The sequence below is a fragment of the Alexandromys fortis genome, unplaced genomic scaffold, assembly GCF_014885135.2.
Source record: "Alexandromys fortis isolate MF-2015 unplaced genomic scaffold, M_Fortis_MF-2015_v1.1 scaffold_29, whole genome shotgun sequence".
In the NCBI taxonomy this organism is placed as follows: Eukaryota; Metazoa; Chordata; class Mammalia; order Rodentia; family Cricetidae; genus Alexandromys; species Alexandromys fortis.
In genome coordinates, this window is record NW_026067891.1 from 13,095,212 (window position 1) to 13,110,886 (window position 15,675).

A 15,675-nucleotide genomic window follows, 5' to 3' on the forward strand; every position below is an offset into this window, starting at 1 on the left:
GTAGATAGGTAGGTAAGTAGGTCAGTCTTAGGCCTAAAGAGATGGTTCTGCAGCTAAGATGTAACTGCTTTTGCAAAGGATCAGAGTTTGGTTTTCAGTACCCATGTTTGGCAATTTATAACTGTCTAAAACTGCAGATCCAGAGAATCGACACCCTCTACTGTTCTAGGTGAGCACCCGCACTTACATACACTCATACCAATAGAAGGGCACACACATACATACATACATACATACATACACACACACACACACACACACATACATACATAAAATAAAGATAAAGATTAAAAAACAACAAGAGATAGCTTAAAATAAAAATCACCAGGCGGCAGTGACGCACACCTTTAATCCTAGCACACAGTGGGCAGAGGCAAGCAGATCTCTGTGAGTTTGAGGCCAGCCTGGCCTACAAAGTAAGTTCCAGGACAGCCAGTGCGGTTACACGGAGAAACCTTGCCTCAAAAAACAAAATAAATAAATAAATTCTAAAAGCCATAGGTAGTTTGTCACTTTTAGCAAAATTAACATAACTGGAGATCAAAAAATGCTGAAATTTTCTTTAGGGTTTCTACCCTCTGTCATTTCTGAGTTGCAGACATAAAATTATGGAGTACTAGTAATTCTCTTCCTAACTGAAAGAATTGGTACAACATTCCCTCCCCTTTTTCTGCAGTACTAGGGACTGAACCCAGGTCACCTATGTTAGAAAATCACTTTACTACTGAATTAATATTCCCAGCTATTGAGATGGCTGATTGAAATAGGGTTCAAATTGTCCAAGTTGGCCTCAAAAAATCATCCTGCCTCAGCCTCCCAAGTAGCTTAGATTATAGGCATGTGCCACCACACATGGCGAAAGCTATTATCTTGAGCCATGCTACGCTACCAGGTTAACAGAATGAGGGACAGGGTGTACTTCCACACTGCGTAACACTTTTGGATAGCTAAAATGGACAGCCATACAATGAAGTAATTCGTACTTTTAAAAACATTGCTATAACATACACTGAGGTAAACATACACTGATGCTCACAAAAGTGTGAAAGAACAATTTAGGAAATAACATTACAACTAGAGGGCTGACATACACATTCACAGAAAAAGACAATCAAAACACACTGCTTGCTCATGGCTGACACAATTATCAAGTCCCTTTACATTTTTTAAAATTTATTTTTGCCTATCTGTATTTTCTCAAATTTCTACATTGACTATCTAACAATTATATATATATATATATAAAATTAACCAAAGTGCACTGATAAACTGATAAGTATAAGTGGGGCTGAAAATACCATTGCAAGTCCTTACTACTGTGGGACAATGGTTTGTACCCTGTCAATCATATTTTAGTAAAACGCTGATTGGCCAGTAGCTAGGCAGGAAGTAGAGTCGGGGCAATGAGAATTCTGGGAGAGGAAAGCTCCGTCTAGAGTGGAAGCAAGGTGTGACTCCCTTGCCAAAAAAGGTACCAAGCCACATGGCTAACATAGACAAGAATTATGGGCTAAGTTATAAGAGTTAATAAGAAGCCTGGGCTAATAGGCCAATCAGTTTACATTTAATGTAGACCTCTGTGTGTTTATTTGGGACTAAACGACTGTGAGAACAAGGCAGGACAGAAAACTCAGTCAATACCTTACCTTCGATGATACAGATGTATTACAGGAAAGTAAAAGAAATGCTTCTGTTTTCTGCATTTTCCCTGGTTCCACCAACAATTAATTGCAACAAACAACACCTGCAAAGGCAAAGGTTTCATATGACTATGAACAGCAACTCAACAGTTACCAAGCCTTACAACTGTAGAAACAGAACAGAAAATATTAAACAAAAACCAAACCAACCCTGTTTCAAACTTTTGTTTTGCTTTTAGTTTTTCAAGACAGGGTTTCTCTGTATAACTGTTCTGTTTGTCCTGAACTTGCTTTGTAGACCAGGCTGTCCTAAAACTGCCTCCCTAGTGCTGGAATAAAAGGTATGTACCACCAGGCTGTTTCAGGTTTTTGTTTTTGATTTTTTTTTTTTTTTTTTTGGAGGAAGGTGTGCAGTTTCAAGACAGGGTAGCTCTGGCTGTCCTGAAACTAGCTCTGTAAACCAGGTTGGTCTTGAACTCACAAAGACCTGTGTGCCTCTGCCTCCTGACTACAAGCATTAAAGGCATGTGCCACCAAGGTCCGACTGTTTCAAGCTTTCTAAGGTGACATTTACCAATAAAATAAAACATAGGCCTAAGTGGTAGCTCATAACTATAATACCAATACTGGGGCATAGGAATGAGGGGTGGGGGTGAGGGAACTGACTCAGGTGAATTGTCATGAGTTACATACGACTGACTAAGAATGAGATCTTATGTCAAATATGAGAAATGGGGGCTGGAGAGATGATTCAGAAGGGTAGTAGCTGCTCTTCCAGAGGACATGGATTTGATTCCCAGCACCCACATGGTAGCTTACAACTATCTGTAACTCCAGTACCTCCACCCCAGTGCTCTCTCCTAGGGCATAAGGCATGTGATATACAGACATACATGTCCATACCATGCCTAGCTGAAGGAAATATCTTAGGTGGGAGCTAGGGATGTTGTTCAGTGTTAGGGCATTAGCCTAACATTTGAAAGACCTTGAGTTGAGATACACGTGCACACAGGCATACTTGTAGAGGACAGAGGAGTCAGAGGATAACCTGTTCTCCCATTGCGTAGGCCCTGGGGATTAAACTCAAGTCCTTAGGCTTGGTGGCAAGTGCCTTTCTTTACCCACTGAGCAATCTCTCCAGGCCCAGGACAATGACTATTTTAAAGGGTAATAAAGATAACATTTAGGCCATGTTCTAGAAGGTTAGTACTAAACAGTAAAAACATGGATTAAATATACATTTAAAAGTAGATGTTGAGCAGGGTGGTAGTGGTGCACGCCTTTAATCCCAGCACTTGAGAGGCAGAGGCAGGCGGATCTCTGAGTTCAAGGCCAGCCTGGTTCCAAGATAGGCAGGGTTACAGAGAAACCACGTCTTGAAAAGCCAAAAAACAGAGTTAGGCCTGGAGAAATGACTCAGCAGTTAACTGCTCTTCCAGAGGACCCAGGTTTGGTTTCTGGCACTCACATGGCAGCTCACAAGATCTGCAAGCAGTTCCAGGAGATCCAATGCCCTATGGCTTCTATAAACACAGGGTACTCATGTGGTACAAGGAAAACACTGCATACACATAAAACAAAAATACTTTGCTTATTTCTGCCTACAAATTCAGCCCAAGTGCTCAACTTAGTAGGGACTTCTAAGTAGGAACTTAGTAAGACACTTCAGTGTTTTTAGGGCCCATTTCTTTTTTTAAAATTTTTAGTTTTTATGTATGTATTTATGTCTGTGTAAGTGTATGTTTTGTGTATGTGTGTGCATGCCCCCCTGAAGGCCAGTACAGGCAATTGTGACCTACAAAACTGATGTGAGCCCTGGGAACCAAACTAGGGTCCTCTGGAAGATCAGCCAGTTATCCCTTAACCACTGACTCACCTCTCTGGCCCATTAGTCCATTTCTAAGGGACAAAAAGCAACATTTATTACCTATGGCTGGTGTCTCATTTTCTTCACTTAAAAATAGGGCCCAATCTACCATCTGCTAATTTGACTAAGCAATATGGCTCAAATGATTTTTGCTTGTTTCTAAAAATAAACTCACTGTCTTTCCCTACTGCGCACACAGAACCACAAGCTCTCAATTTAGGAGGAACTGAAAAAGAACACATCTGGTCACTGTGTCACTGTGGGAGCTTAACAGACTGCTAAGCCCTTGAAAGCCAGAGGCCCTGTTTAAGAAAAGCACGAGTTAAAAAAAAAAAAAAAAAAAAACCTTGTAAAGACGAGCATGGTACCTGGCACACGAGAATAGTGCTGTTACTATTTCATGATTCGGGACACACTGCTTAAACCAGCCACAAACAACACCACTTTAACATGAAACTCAATGGATTTCCCCTTTGCTTCCTACACGGGAGACAGACCCCTGCTCTCCGATTCATAGAGCTGGGGAGTGACGGGGAAAGTGGTGCTTTCTTTCATGCTTATAAACTGCATACTTGCCCCGGGCTCCCTTAGAATTCCTGCTTCCTCTCTGAAAAGTTGATATTTTTATCCAGATGATCCTGTCACTACCTCTCAGTGCTGGGATTCCTCTCTGGAAATATGAACAGTGTAAGAAATGTACATGGTATACCTTAAGGTATAAAATAGTTTTAAGTCAGGCGGTGGTGGCACACACCTTTAATCCCAGCAAAAAGGAGGTAGAGGCAAGCAGATCTCTGTGAGTTCGAGGCCAGCCTGGTCTACAAAGCAAGTTCCAGGACTAGATATATAGCTACTGGGAAAATCTGTCTCAAAAAAAAAAAAAAAAAAAAAAAAAAAAAAAAANNAAAAAAAAAAAAAAAAAAAAAAAAAAAAAAAAAAAAGAAAGAAAGAAAGAAAGAAAGAAAGAAAGGAAAAGAATTTTTGTTTGTTTGTTTTTTTTGTTTTTCGAGACAGGGTTTCTCTGTGGTTTTGGAGCCTGTCCTGGAACTAGCTCTTGTGAAGATGGCTGTTATGTTCATGGAAGGTCTCAGGAATGAAACTACCATATAAACTGAGGCAGAAAGCTCTCTGTCTAGTTCAGAACTTCAGGGGCTGCCTCCTATTGTGGACAGTCAGTCATCACTTCTCACCACAGGTCTACTTCTGTAACTGTCTCAGTCACAGTGACTACATAAAGCATGATGCTTTGCCCATGTAGCCACAACTAAAATACCTAAGATTTAGCTAGAAGTTACTTTTCCATTTTCCCACTACCTCTATTACAATTAATACACTAAATTACTTTAAAATTCTATGAATAGGGAAGCTTTGTCAAATATGAGCTGCCTCACAGGCAGAAGGGGCATCATAAAATATCATTTTCAGTCTGTGTGCAGTGGCACCCACCTCTAATCTTAGCACTTGGGAGAATGAGGCACAAGTATCAGGAATTCAAGGCCAGCCTTCACCACTCAAAACACCATCTCAAAAACTAACTAGGGCTGGCAACTGGCTCAGCAGTTAGAAGCGCTTGCTGCCCTTTCAGAGGATGGGGATTCAGTTCCCAACACCCACCTGGTGGCTCACAGCCATCCATCTCTAACTCTAGTTATAGGAGATATGACTCCATCTTCTGACCTCCATACACATGCAGACAAAACACTCATAAACATAAAATTTTATATATATGTGTGTGTACATACTTTTTTTAATTAATCAAGGGACCAGTGAGATGGATCAGCAAATAAAGGCACTTGCCACAAAACTTGGTGACTTGTGTTTAATTTCTAGAAACCACAGAAAGGCAGAAGTTGAACTCAAGTCATCAAACTTGGTGAAACGTACCTTTAGTCTTTTTTGTTTGTGTGTTTGTTTTTGTTTTTCAAGACATGAGTTCTCTGAGTAGTCCTTGCTGTCTTGGAACTCAGGGATCTATCTGCCTGCCTCTCCCTCCCAAGTGCTGGGATTAAAGGTATGTGCCACCACATCTAGCAACTGTTAGTCTTATTACACATAAAATTTTCCTGTATAAATATTTAAGTAGTTGGCTACAAGGGAAGAGAGAATTGACTCCTGCAAGTTGTCCTCTAACCTCCAAATTTGCACCATGACCTTATACCACTTACAACATAAAAGAGATAACAAGCCACATAAGCTAGTCATCAGAGAGCTCTACTAGGACTCTTGGGCTCTACTCTACCGTCTCAGTGTGTGCTATAATATGCAGACTGGTATAGTGGGTGAGCACACAACTCCTTCTGAAGCCAAAGAACTGATTCCCATGATGGCCACTCTGACCATCATGACAGGACCCTTCCTGCTTCTTCATAGGCTTTTTACCTGACAAGGTCTCCTGGAGTTCACCTGGACATCACTGCCAGTCTGGCACAATTTCTCTGAGGGGCCATACTCTCTGATACACAGACTTGACAGTCACTTGCTGCTTGGGTAGAAGGTATGCATTACCTGATCTGAAAGCCGGCTGGCTGCCTGTTCAATTTCTGCCCTGGCAGCGATGGACTGGCCACACCATGGAGCATAGAAGAACAGCAGAACTACCTCAGAATCCCGGCGAACATGCTCTGCATAGTCCAGCTGCCCCTGGAAGAGGTCAAGGACTGGGGACCTCGAGGAGAAAAAGCTGACAGGCGGCTTGGCTGGTATTATCACATCTTTTGCTCGACTAAAAAAGAGTAAACACAAACAAGATTTGTCAGCTTATTTTTGTCTTCCATTATAGCTTTGTGTGGAAGGACAAAGACTTGTTTTGTTTTGTTTTGGGGGCGTGTTCCAAGACAAGGTATCCCTATGCAGCCCTGGCTGTCCTGGAACTCACTCTCTAGACCTGGCTGGCCTCAGACTCAAGAGATCTGCCTGTCTGTGCCTTCTAAGTACACCACCACCACCCGGCCTTTTTTTTCCCCCCTTAAAGGCCTCTTTTGAGTAAGAAAATAAGTTTGAAAGTCATTGCCCTGAAACAAAAAGCAATACATTATGCTAAGGAAACACCTGGCTGGGGCAGGGAAGATGTTGGGTATTGTCGTGCAGGTGTGGGCTAAGAGAAGAATGATCCATGGTCTCACTACCCATAACCTCAAGTTCAGCCTCTTTGCAGCGTGACTTTCCACAAAAGTCACTTATCTCCAAGCATTGCTGCTACCTGCTCTAATGCTCAAAAGTGAGGAATCCATAGAGACACAGGCTGGAGCTATCTGTATTTGTGCCGTATACCCATGATGGCCAAAACTTCTAGTATACGTGTGATTAGCGAATCAGTCTTTGCAGAACTCAAAGCAGTTGACCATTGAAAACCTGAATAGGTATCAATGATGTGGAGGACATATTTTAGTTTTCCAAATTCTACAAAATGGAACACATCCGTCTGCCAGATTTCACTCATTTGAGTACTCTTTGGGTTAATTCCTGCAGGTAGTGGTATTTGGTTGTATAAAGAACAAGTAGAACATCACTAGTCAGTTCCTATAGCAGACACTTACTGTTGAGTTCACTTTTAGAAAACATGATTTATTAAGTGAAGTTGGCCTATACATATCTAAGCATTCAGGGAAAAGAAACACTAACATAGACTTCTACATACCCAATGGTAGGAAAGACGAAGAATGAAGAACAAAGCAAGAGCCTTACCTAGGAAGCTTCCCAGTCAAAAGGGTCACAACTCTCCCACCAGGCACATGGGTACAATGCTAGAGCATAAAGCCCTGAGCACAGTGCTCTAAAACAATACAGTAACCCAAAACAAAGTAAAAGACTAAAGAAGGAATAACAACAACAACAACAACAACACAGAAGGCACAAATGAAAACAGGAAGCAAGGAAAATCAATCAGATCAATAATCACAATTAATTAAAAATAGATTAAGTCACTCAACTAAAAAGTGATTGTCAGTACAAAATAAAGTCCTAAAAGAGATATTTTTTAAAATATATCAGAAAGCACAGGCAGGAACAAGTGCCAGGCTGGACTACATAAGGATACCTAATTTCAAAAACCAAATAAATGAATGTTCACATGGTAGGACAGAACCAACTTCTGGCACGTTCTCTGACAGCCATGCATTCCCCCACATAAATAAATAATGTTGCGGTAGTAGTAACTTAAAAAATATAAGAAGGAACCGGAGAGAAGGCTCCATGGTGAAAAGCACTGGCTGCTCTTGCAAAGGACACATATGCTGGCTTATAACCATCTGTATGTAACTCCAGTCCCAGGGGATTCAATGCCTTCTTCTGGCCTCTATAGATACCATGCACACACACAGTGCACTTATATACATGCAGGAAAACACTCATACACATAAAATATAAATAAATCTGTTTTTGAAAGAGCAAACAAAACCTAATACATAACCTGACTGAATCTCAAAATAATTATGCCAAGTAAAAAAAAGCTAGATATCAGAGGCCATAATGGAATGCCAAAAAAAAAAGACTTCAAACTTACTTATTGAAACATTTCCTCACTGTGGCCTCTGCAGAGCTTTCTGCCTGTGGAGGATACTTCCCTAATATGAGAAGTACAATCTTTGCACAACTATTCAAAAATCTGCCTGAGCAACTGCTCTTGTCCTTCCAACACAAGCAAAGGCTGCTGCCAAGGCACTTCCTTCCTAGAGGAAGAAGATGGCAAAGAAACAGGCATAAAAACAATTAGTAATAAAAGCTACACAAAATAAGCACTGTTGTGGGAGAACTCAGTATGGAGATGTGGACATCACAAACTCTGACAAGGTGGTAATCAACTACTTCTCAAGCTACGGTCTGAATGACAAGCAGGTAGATAGCCATGCAGAGGTGGACAGGGTCCTGTGAAGAAAAGTGGCACATTCTGAAGCGATCCGAAAGACTGTTCACTGGTGGATGTTCCTACCATTCAAATGCATGACTCATCAAGTGATGAACTGGGCATGGCAGCACACTTATAATTCCAGCATTCAGATGGGATAAGCAGAACAGTTAGGTTCAGGTCAGCCTGGGTTAAAGCAAGACCCTGACTCAAATACAAAGCCAGGGCTTGTTAAGAGCTCTCCAGTTAAGAATGGGCACTGTTAGCTGGGCGATGGTGGCGCAGCCTTTAATCCCAGCACTCGGGAGGCAGAGGCAGGTGGATCTCTGTGAGTTCGAGACTAGCCTGGTCTACAGAGCTAGTTCCAGGACAGGCTCCAAAGCCACAGAGAAACCCTATCTCGAAAAACCAAAAAAATAAATAAATTAATTTAAAAAAAAAAAAAGAATGGGCACTGTTCTTGCAAAGGATCCAAGTTCACTTCCCAGCACCCATATCCTCATATTGGGTGGCTCAGAGACACCTGTAACTCAAGTTCCAGGGTATCCAGTGCTGCTGGGCTCTGTGAGCACTTGCTCTCATATACACAAACCCACACAGATGCACACATATGCATATACACATACACATAATGTAGATTTTTTTTTTAAAGCCAGGCATGGTTATAGACATCTGAAACCCCAGCAATTAAGAGGTAAAAGTAGTTTGAAATCATCCTGAATGTGCTGGAGAGATGGCTCAGAGATTAAGAGCACTGGCTGCTCTTCCAGAGGTCCTGAGTTCAATTCCCAGCAACCACATGATGGCTCACAACCATCCGTAGTGAGATCTGATGCCTGTATGCAGGCAGAACACTGTATACATAATAAATGAAAATGGGAGTGAGAGGTAAGATTGGCTGGCCTTTCTATAAAAGAAAAAGAAAGAAAAAAGAAAGAAATCATCCTGAACTAAATGGGATCCAGTCTCAAAAACAAAAGAAAAAAAACCTGTATTTCGCATAAAATAATGCAATCTGAAGGAAATATGTGACATCAACTTATTATTTTCACAGGTATAGAGAAGTTCTTAAAGTTAAAATCCAGATAAAGCACAAACCAAACAAACAGGAAAGAGAAACATGGCCCTCTGCTCTATCACAGTACCTCTAGTTTTCGTGTCTTTCTCAAAATTTGCTTTACATTTTTTCAAAAATTATATTTAAATCAGAGATTTCCTAAGATTTTAATCTTTCAAAGCAGATACAAAAATCAAGAGTTGGTTGTGAACAATAAAGACCTGTTTACAAAGAAAATGAACTTTACTGTGTCTGTGTGCATGATGTTTCTGAGTGTAGGCATTCCCAAGGAAGTCAGAAGACAACTTCTCAAAACTGTTCTCTCCTTCCTCTGTGAGTTCCAGGGTCAAACTCACCTATTAGGCTTGTGCAGTAAGTGCTTTGCCACTAAGCCTTATTGCCACCTTACAAACTCAATTCTTATATGAAACTTATACCTTAGCCTCCCTTCCAAAAGGCATACATACATGCATGCAGTTTTATTTTACACACATACACATCTCTCCCTTAAAGTCAGGATACAAGAAAAGCAAGCAGAATGGGATGCATGAATGCCTATAAATAGATATGGGCAAAGATAAGACGCTCAGAAATGCACAATACATTGTGGTTCAACTCCAAATCTACTTTTTTATATACCATCTACTCTAAACTCAGCTGAAGAGGACAGTCATTTATTTCAGACCTGAACGACAAATAAAATTAAATTTAAAAAAAAAAGATCCTATTCTTCCTTAAGTCTCTGTCCTCATTAAAGATCATTAAAGTCATATGCTGTCTCATATCAAACACTGAGCACTGTTTTCACAGCTGGACAAACTGAAGTGAATCAACTCCTTGAAGTGGGAGAAGGACTGTTTTCCTTATTTGAATCCAAGTGCCAACTTGCAATATTCCACTTTGTAAAATACTTTCTGTATTTCCTTCTAAAGACAATAAAAATAACATCTCAAAATAAAAAAAATCGACCTCCAGGCCAGGCGTGGTGACGCACACCTTTAGTCCCGCAGTAGCACAGCACCTGGCCCACGGCAAAGCCTGAAAGACTAGTGTCTTTCCACTAAACCTCAATCCTTTGACCCTCGACCACAGGGACTGCACCTTGTGTTCATTACACTCAATATGGGCCCAGATAAGACACCCACTGGACAGAAGGGTCAAGAGGATATGTTAAGTGACAACAGATTTTATAAACTGAAATTGTTGTCGAGAAGTATAATTGAAATATAAACTCTGTATTTATGTATTCTGTTCTATGGGAACATAGAAGAGGAACACTGGCGTCCATTCTTCCTACACTCAACTCCAGCCTACTAGGGCTTCGTTTCCGAAAAGACCAACTCTGTGCAGATTCCAGATCTCTGTACTTAACTGTACGGTAACAGAAAGTCTCTTCCAGCACTGGTCCCTTCCTTTCCTTCTTACAAGCTTCGAATGCCACTTTCTTACGAAAGCCTCTCTGCCCTTTCTACCCTCATCCTTCTATTTCCTGCACAGCACTTACTAAGGTCTCTGAATTGCTTGTTTACTGTATATCACCTCAATGAAAATACTCAAGGGAACAGGGATTTTTGTCTTCCGCATTAACAAGTATTGAGTAGAAAGTGCGCATTGATTGTCATTACGTCAAATGCGTGCCTGGATTCCCCAAAGCGACTAAGACTCCTAAGTGGCTTGCAACTCATTACACAGCAAGCATTCATTAAGGGAAATGGAACTGACGAGGAAACAGTATAGCCTCGGCAAGAATTGACATGTGCACCCCGACAGACCCCAACAGGTGAGAAGCAGTTCAGGAACACGGCCAAACGCCCTCGGTACAAAACTGATAAGGGGCAGCACCCAGAAAGGCCCCCATGCGGAACAGGGACAGCGGGAGACTGCGGCCCACAGGGAGTCAAGCCTGTCGCCGCAGACCAGTCAGACTTCCCCGCGGGAGACCTATGACCTCCGACCCGGAGACCCCGAGCTGACCCCGCGCTGCCGGGCTGGCGGAGCTCCGGCCATGAGCCCGAGACCCGGCAGCCTCACCTGCAGGTGAACTTGAGGGCGAAGAGCAGGGCGCAGCCAAGCGCCACGGCCCCGCACAGCAGCTCCGGCCGCCGGCGCGCCATGAGCGAGATGCCGCGCAATCTGCGGCGGAGCCGGCCTTCCGAGGAGGCCGCCGCCCCGGGCGGGCTGAGGGAGCCGGAGCCCTTGCGGCCGCCGCCGCCACCCTCGTCCTCGGTGTCGCTGCTGCTGCTCCCGCCGCCGCCGCCGCAGACTCTGCATTCCGACATTACATGCTCCCCGTCGCCGGCTTTATACTGCCGCTGCCGCCGCCCTCGGGCCCGGAGACCCGGCCCCGCACGTCGCTCCCGGACCTCGCAGGCGGCGGCGCCCGCTAACCCGGACTCTCCACGTCAGCGACACTTCGGAGACGCCCCGCCCACCGTCTCAGAGTCTGCGCGAACGCACGCTCCCCCGCCCCCGAAAGCCACGCCCCTGGAGCAACGCCCCCGGGCTTACAGAGTCTGCGCGGCAGCGCGCAGCACGCGCGGCCGCGTCATCCTTTTGCAGACCCCGCCCCACTTGTACGGACGGTGCAGTCTAGCAGTCATTCAAACTCGACCCCACCCTCATCCGGCGGCTGCGCAGGCGCTGCAGCCTCATTCCCGGAAGCGAATTGGTGTTGCGTCCTAGCGGGTCTTCGGTTCGTCGGCCTTTTCGTGTGCTGTTGTTGCGCTTCTCTTCCGAGATTTCGGGGTCGAGACTGTCCCTAATGCTATGATCTGCTTTTCAGAAAGGGGGTGGGCGTGGAGAGGACTCAGAAAAGAGATGGGGGCCGGCTTGCGCCGTGATAACGGTGCTTCCGCTATCAGGATTGGATGAAGCGACTCATAGAAAGTGATGAGTCCGTTTTAGTTACGTTCCAGAGCTTGAATCCACTGGGGAAAGATGACAGACTCGCCCAAATTATAATTAAATGAGCTTATAATTTGCTGCTAGCAGGGCGACAGCCTCAACGCCAAATCGGAGGCGTGCCGCCCTGCGGCGCAAGAGGGGATAGAGGAACGGTTTTGGGGAAATGGAGACCTCAATTACCGTGTTTTTCCGTAATGTGCACCTGAATGAGAAACTGCTTCACTCCCCTCAGCTAGTGAAGAGCTGTCCTTTTTACTCCCTGTTGCATTGCCATAAGCGGGTTTACAAAAGCCTGAGCAAGCAGTTAATTGGCTCACAGCAGTTTACAAACAATTCCGGGAGCAAGACAAGGAGAGTTGCTGGGAATTTAGAATGGGTGCTTGTCGCACAATAGAGCTTTCCTTAGCTATCACACTTTCCGGTAACTGCGATGTGTCCGGGTACTGCCTCTCTTGACCATAGCCCTACTGGTCCATACTCCATACTCGTTTACAGGTGGAATGACAGGCTTAGAAAACTCACTTGGCCAAGGTCAGCAAGTTAGTGAGAAATTCTGACCCAAGACCGGCTTCAACTGAGGGACCTAGCAATCAACTGTGCTCCGTGGTAGCAGTAATGATGTACAAGCAAAAAACAATTTGAGAGAAGTTGGGTATAATGGCTCATATCTGAAAGTCCAGCACTTGAAGGCTGCATCAGGAGGGTTGTCTAGAGTTTGATTAAGACCTGGACTATAATATGAAACCTTGTCTTGACTAAAAGAGAAAAATATTATGGCCATATGGTGTATGCAAAAAACTGAGGGCTTAGGGCTGGAGAGGTGGCTCAGGTTAAGAGCACTGGCTGCTCTTCCAAAGGTCCTGAGTTCAATTCCCAGCAACCACATGTAGCTCACAACCATCTGTAATTGGATCAGGTTCCCTCTTGTGACCTGCAGACAGAAGCTCAGTAGAGTGCAGTGCTGTGCTGTACTGTGCAACCAACCATAGGACCTAAGTTCAGATTTCACACCACATACTAAGTCAGGCCTGGTCTTGCAAACATCTGTAACCCAGTACTCTGGAGACAGAATCACTGAAGTTTCCTGGCTTCTATTAGCTGAAGAAAAAAAATCCAGCTACAAGTTCAAGGTTCACTGCAGCCACCTCAGACTACTCCAGGACAGTTGGAGAGGTTCACTGCAAGCAGTGAAACTAGAGGCACAAAAGTTCACATGTAATGTGTGCAGGCATGATAGGGGAGCAGTGGAAACAACCCACATGTCCATTATTAACATGTAGTTTGCACAATAAAATACTATTTGGCCACAGAAGGGATGGACTACCATCCTGATAAGTTTTTTGTCAACTTGACACAACCTAGAGTCATCTGAGAAGGGATTCTCAATTGAAAAATGTCTCCTTAAGATCCAGCTGTTGGAGCTGGGCGGTGATGGCGCAAGCCTTTAATCCCAGCACTGGGGAGGCAGAGGCAGGCAGATCTCTGTGAGTTCGAGGCCAGCCTGGTCTACAAACACTAGTTCCAGGACAGCTAGAACTGTTACACAGAGAAGCCCTGTCTCAGTTAAAAAATCCAGCTGTTGGAATGCAAATGGGGCATTCTCATAATTGAAGACTGATAAGGGTAAACCCACAAAGAGACAATGCTGTCCCTGCACAGTTGGTCTTGGGTTCTATAAGAAAAAAAAACCAAGCAAGCCAAGAGGCATGAAGTAATAAGCCACATTCTTGTTTGGCTTCTGCTTCAGCTCCTGTTTCAGGCTCCTACCTTGACTTCCTTCAATAATGGATTGTGATAAGAAAGTGTAAGCAAAATAAATCCTGTCCTCCCAAGCAGCTTTTGTTCATGTTGTTTATCACAGCAAGAGAAACCCTAAGTACAGATAAATGATAAAATAATTACATTCAACAAAAGAACCCGATCATCAGGATGGTTGCATTTCTATGAAACATGTTTGATGGGTAAATTCAGAGACAAAAGCAGGTTCGTGATTATAGCTTGGGAGGCAAAGGGGGTCAGTAGATTTGAGAAATACACTGGATAAAAAGTATGAATTTTAGGGGCTGGAGAGATGGCTCAGCGGTTAAGAGCATTGCCTGCTCTTCCAAAGGTCCTGAGTTCAATTCCCAGCAACCACATGGTGGCTCACAACCATCTGTAATGAGGTCTGGTGCCCTCTTCTGGCCTTCAGGCATACACGCAGAAAGAATATTGTATACATAATAAATAAATAAATATTTTAAAAGTATGAATTTTAGCAGGGTGGTGGTGGTGCACGCCTTTAATCCCAGCACTCGGGAGGCAGAAGCAGGCGGATCTCTGGGAGTTCGAGGCCAGCCTGGTCTACAAGAGCTAGTTCCAGGACAGGAACCAAAGCTACAGAGAAACCCTGTCTCAAAAAACAAAAACAAATAAAAAGTATGAATTTTAGATAAGAAAAATATTACAAAATTGGACATGGTGTCTAGCTCACACTTATCCCAGCACTAAAAATGCTGAGGCCAGCCTAGGCTACAGTGTTAGGGAATATTATTTTCAGGTGTGTGACTTTTGTTTACGCTGCATTTGATTAACTGTGAAGCTGTGATTCTTTGCCTGTCTAAAACACCTGATGGTCCTAATAAAGAGTTGAATGGCCAATAGCGAGGCAGGAATAAGGATAGGCGGGGCTGGCAGGGATAGAGTATACATAGGAGATCCAAGTGGAAGAGCAAACAGCAAGAGGAGACGAAGACATCAGAGGTCACCTACGCAATCAGCCACAGGGTAAGAAAGATAGTCAGATATATAGAAGTTAGAAAGATAAAAGCCCAGAGGTAAAAGGTAGATGGGATAATTTAAGAAAAGCAGGCAAAAAGAAAGCCAAGCTAAGACCAGGCATTCACAACTAAGAAGGAACATTGCCAAACTCTTTTTCTGAGGCTACAATTACCCTGATACCCAAACCACAGAAAGACATTACTAAGAAAGAGAATTACAGACCAATCTCACTCATGAACATTGATGCAAAAATACTAAATAAATACTGGCAAATTGAATCCAAGAACACATCAGAACCATCATCCACCATGACCAAGTTGGCTTCATCCCACAGATGCAGGGATGGTTCAAGATACAAAAATCTGTCAAAGTAATCCACCATATAAACAAGCTGAAAAATAAAAACCACACAATCATCTCATTAGATGCCGAAAAAGCACTTGACAAAATACAACATCCCTTCATGATAAAGGTCTTGGAGAGAGCAGGGATACAAGGAACATACCTAAACATAATAAAGGCAATATACAGTAAGCCAACATCAAACTAAATGGAGAGAAACTGCCAGCGATTCCACTGAAATCAGAAACAAGACAAGGTTGTT

General features: G+C 43.4%; 1 protein-coding gene across 4 annotated transcripts in view; it reads right to left on the reverse strand.

Moving 5' to 3' along the window:
- The window catches only part of Txndc11 (thioredoxin domain containing 11), a 75,983-nt gene extending 64,165 nt beyond the window's left edge, over window positions 1-11,818 (reverse strand). Inside the window, exons 1-3 of one of the 4 annotated variants that reach the window (XM_050136196.1) lie at window positions 11,439-11,818; window positions 6,013-6,229; window positions 1,647-1,744 (exon numbers count right to left, since the gene is read on the reverse strand). In XM_050136196.1, coding sequence (XP_049992153.1) covers window positions 1,647-1,744; window positions 6,013-6,229; window positions 11,439-11,686 — 563 coding nt within the window. In that variant the 5' untranslated portion in view covers window positions 11,687-11,818. Of the gene's footprint in view, window positions 1-1,646; window positions 1,745-6,012; window positions 6,230-11,438 lie in introns of those variants that run through there. The other 3 variants (XM_050136206.1, XM_050136187.1, XM_050136214.1) reach the window with 3 other exon arrangements.
- Between the last annotated feature and the right edge of the window lie 3,857 nt (window positions 11,819-15,675).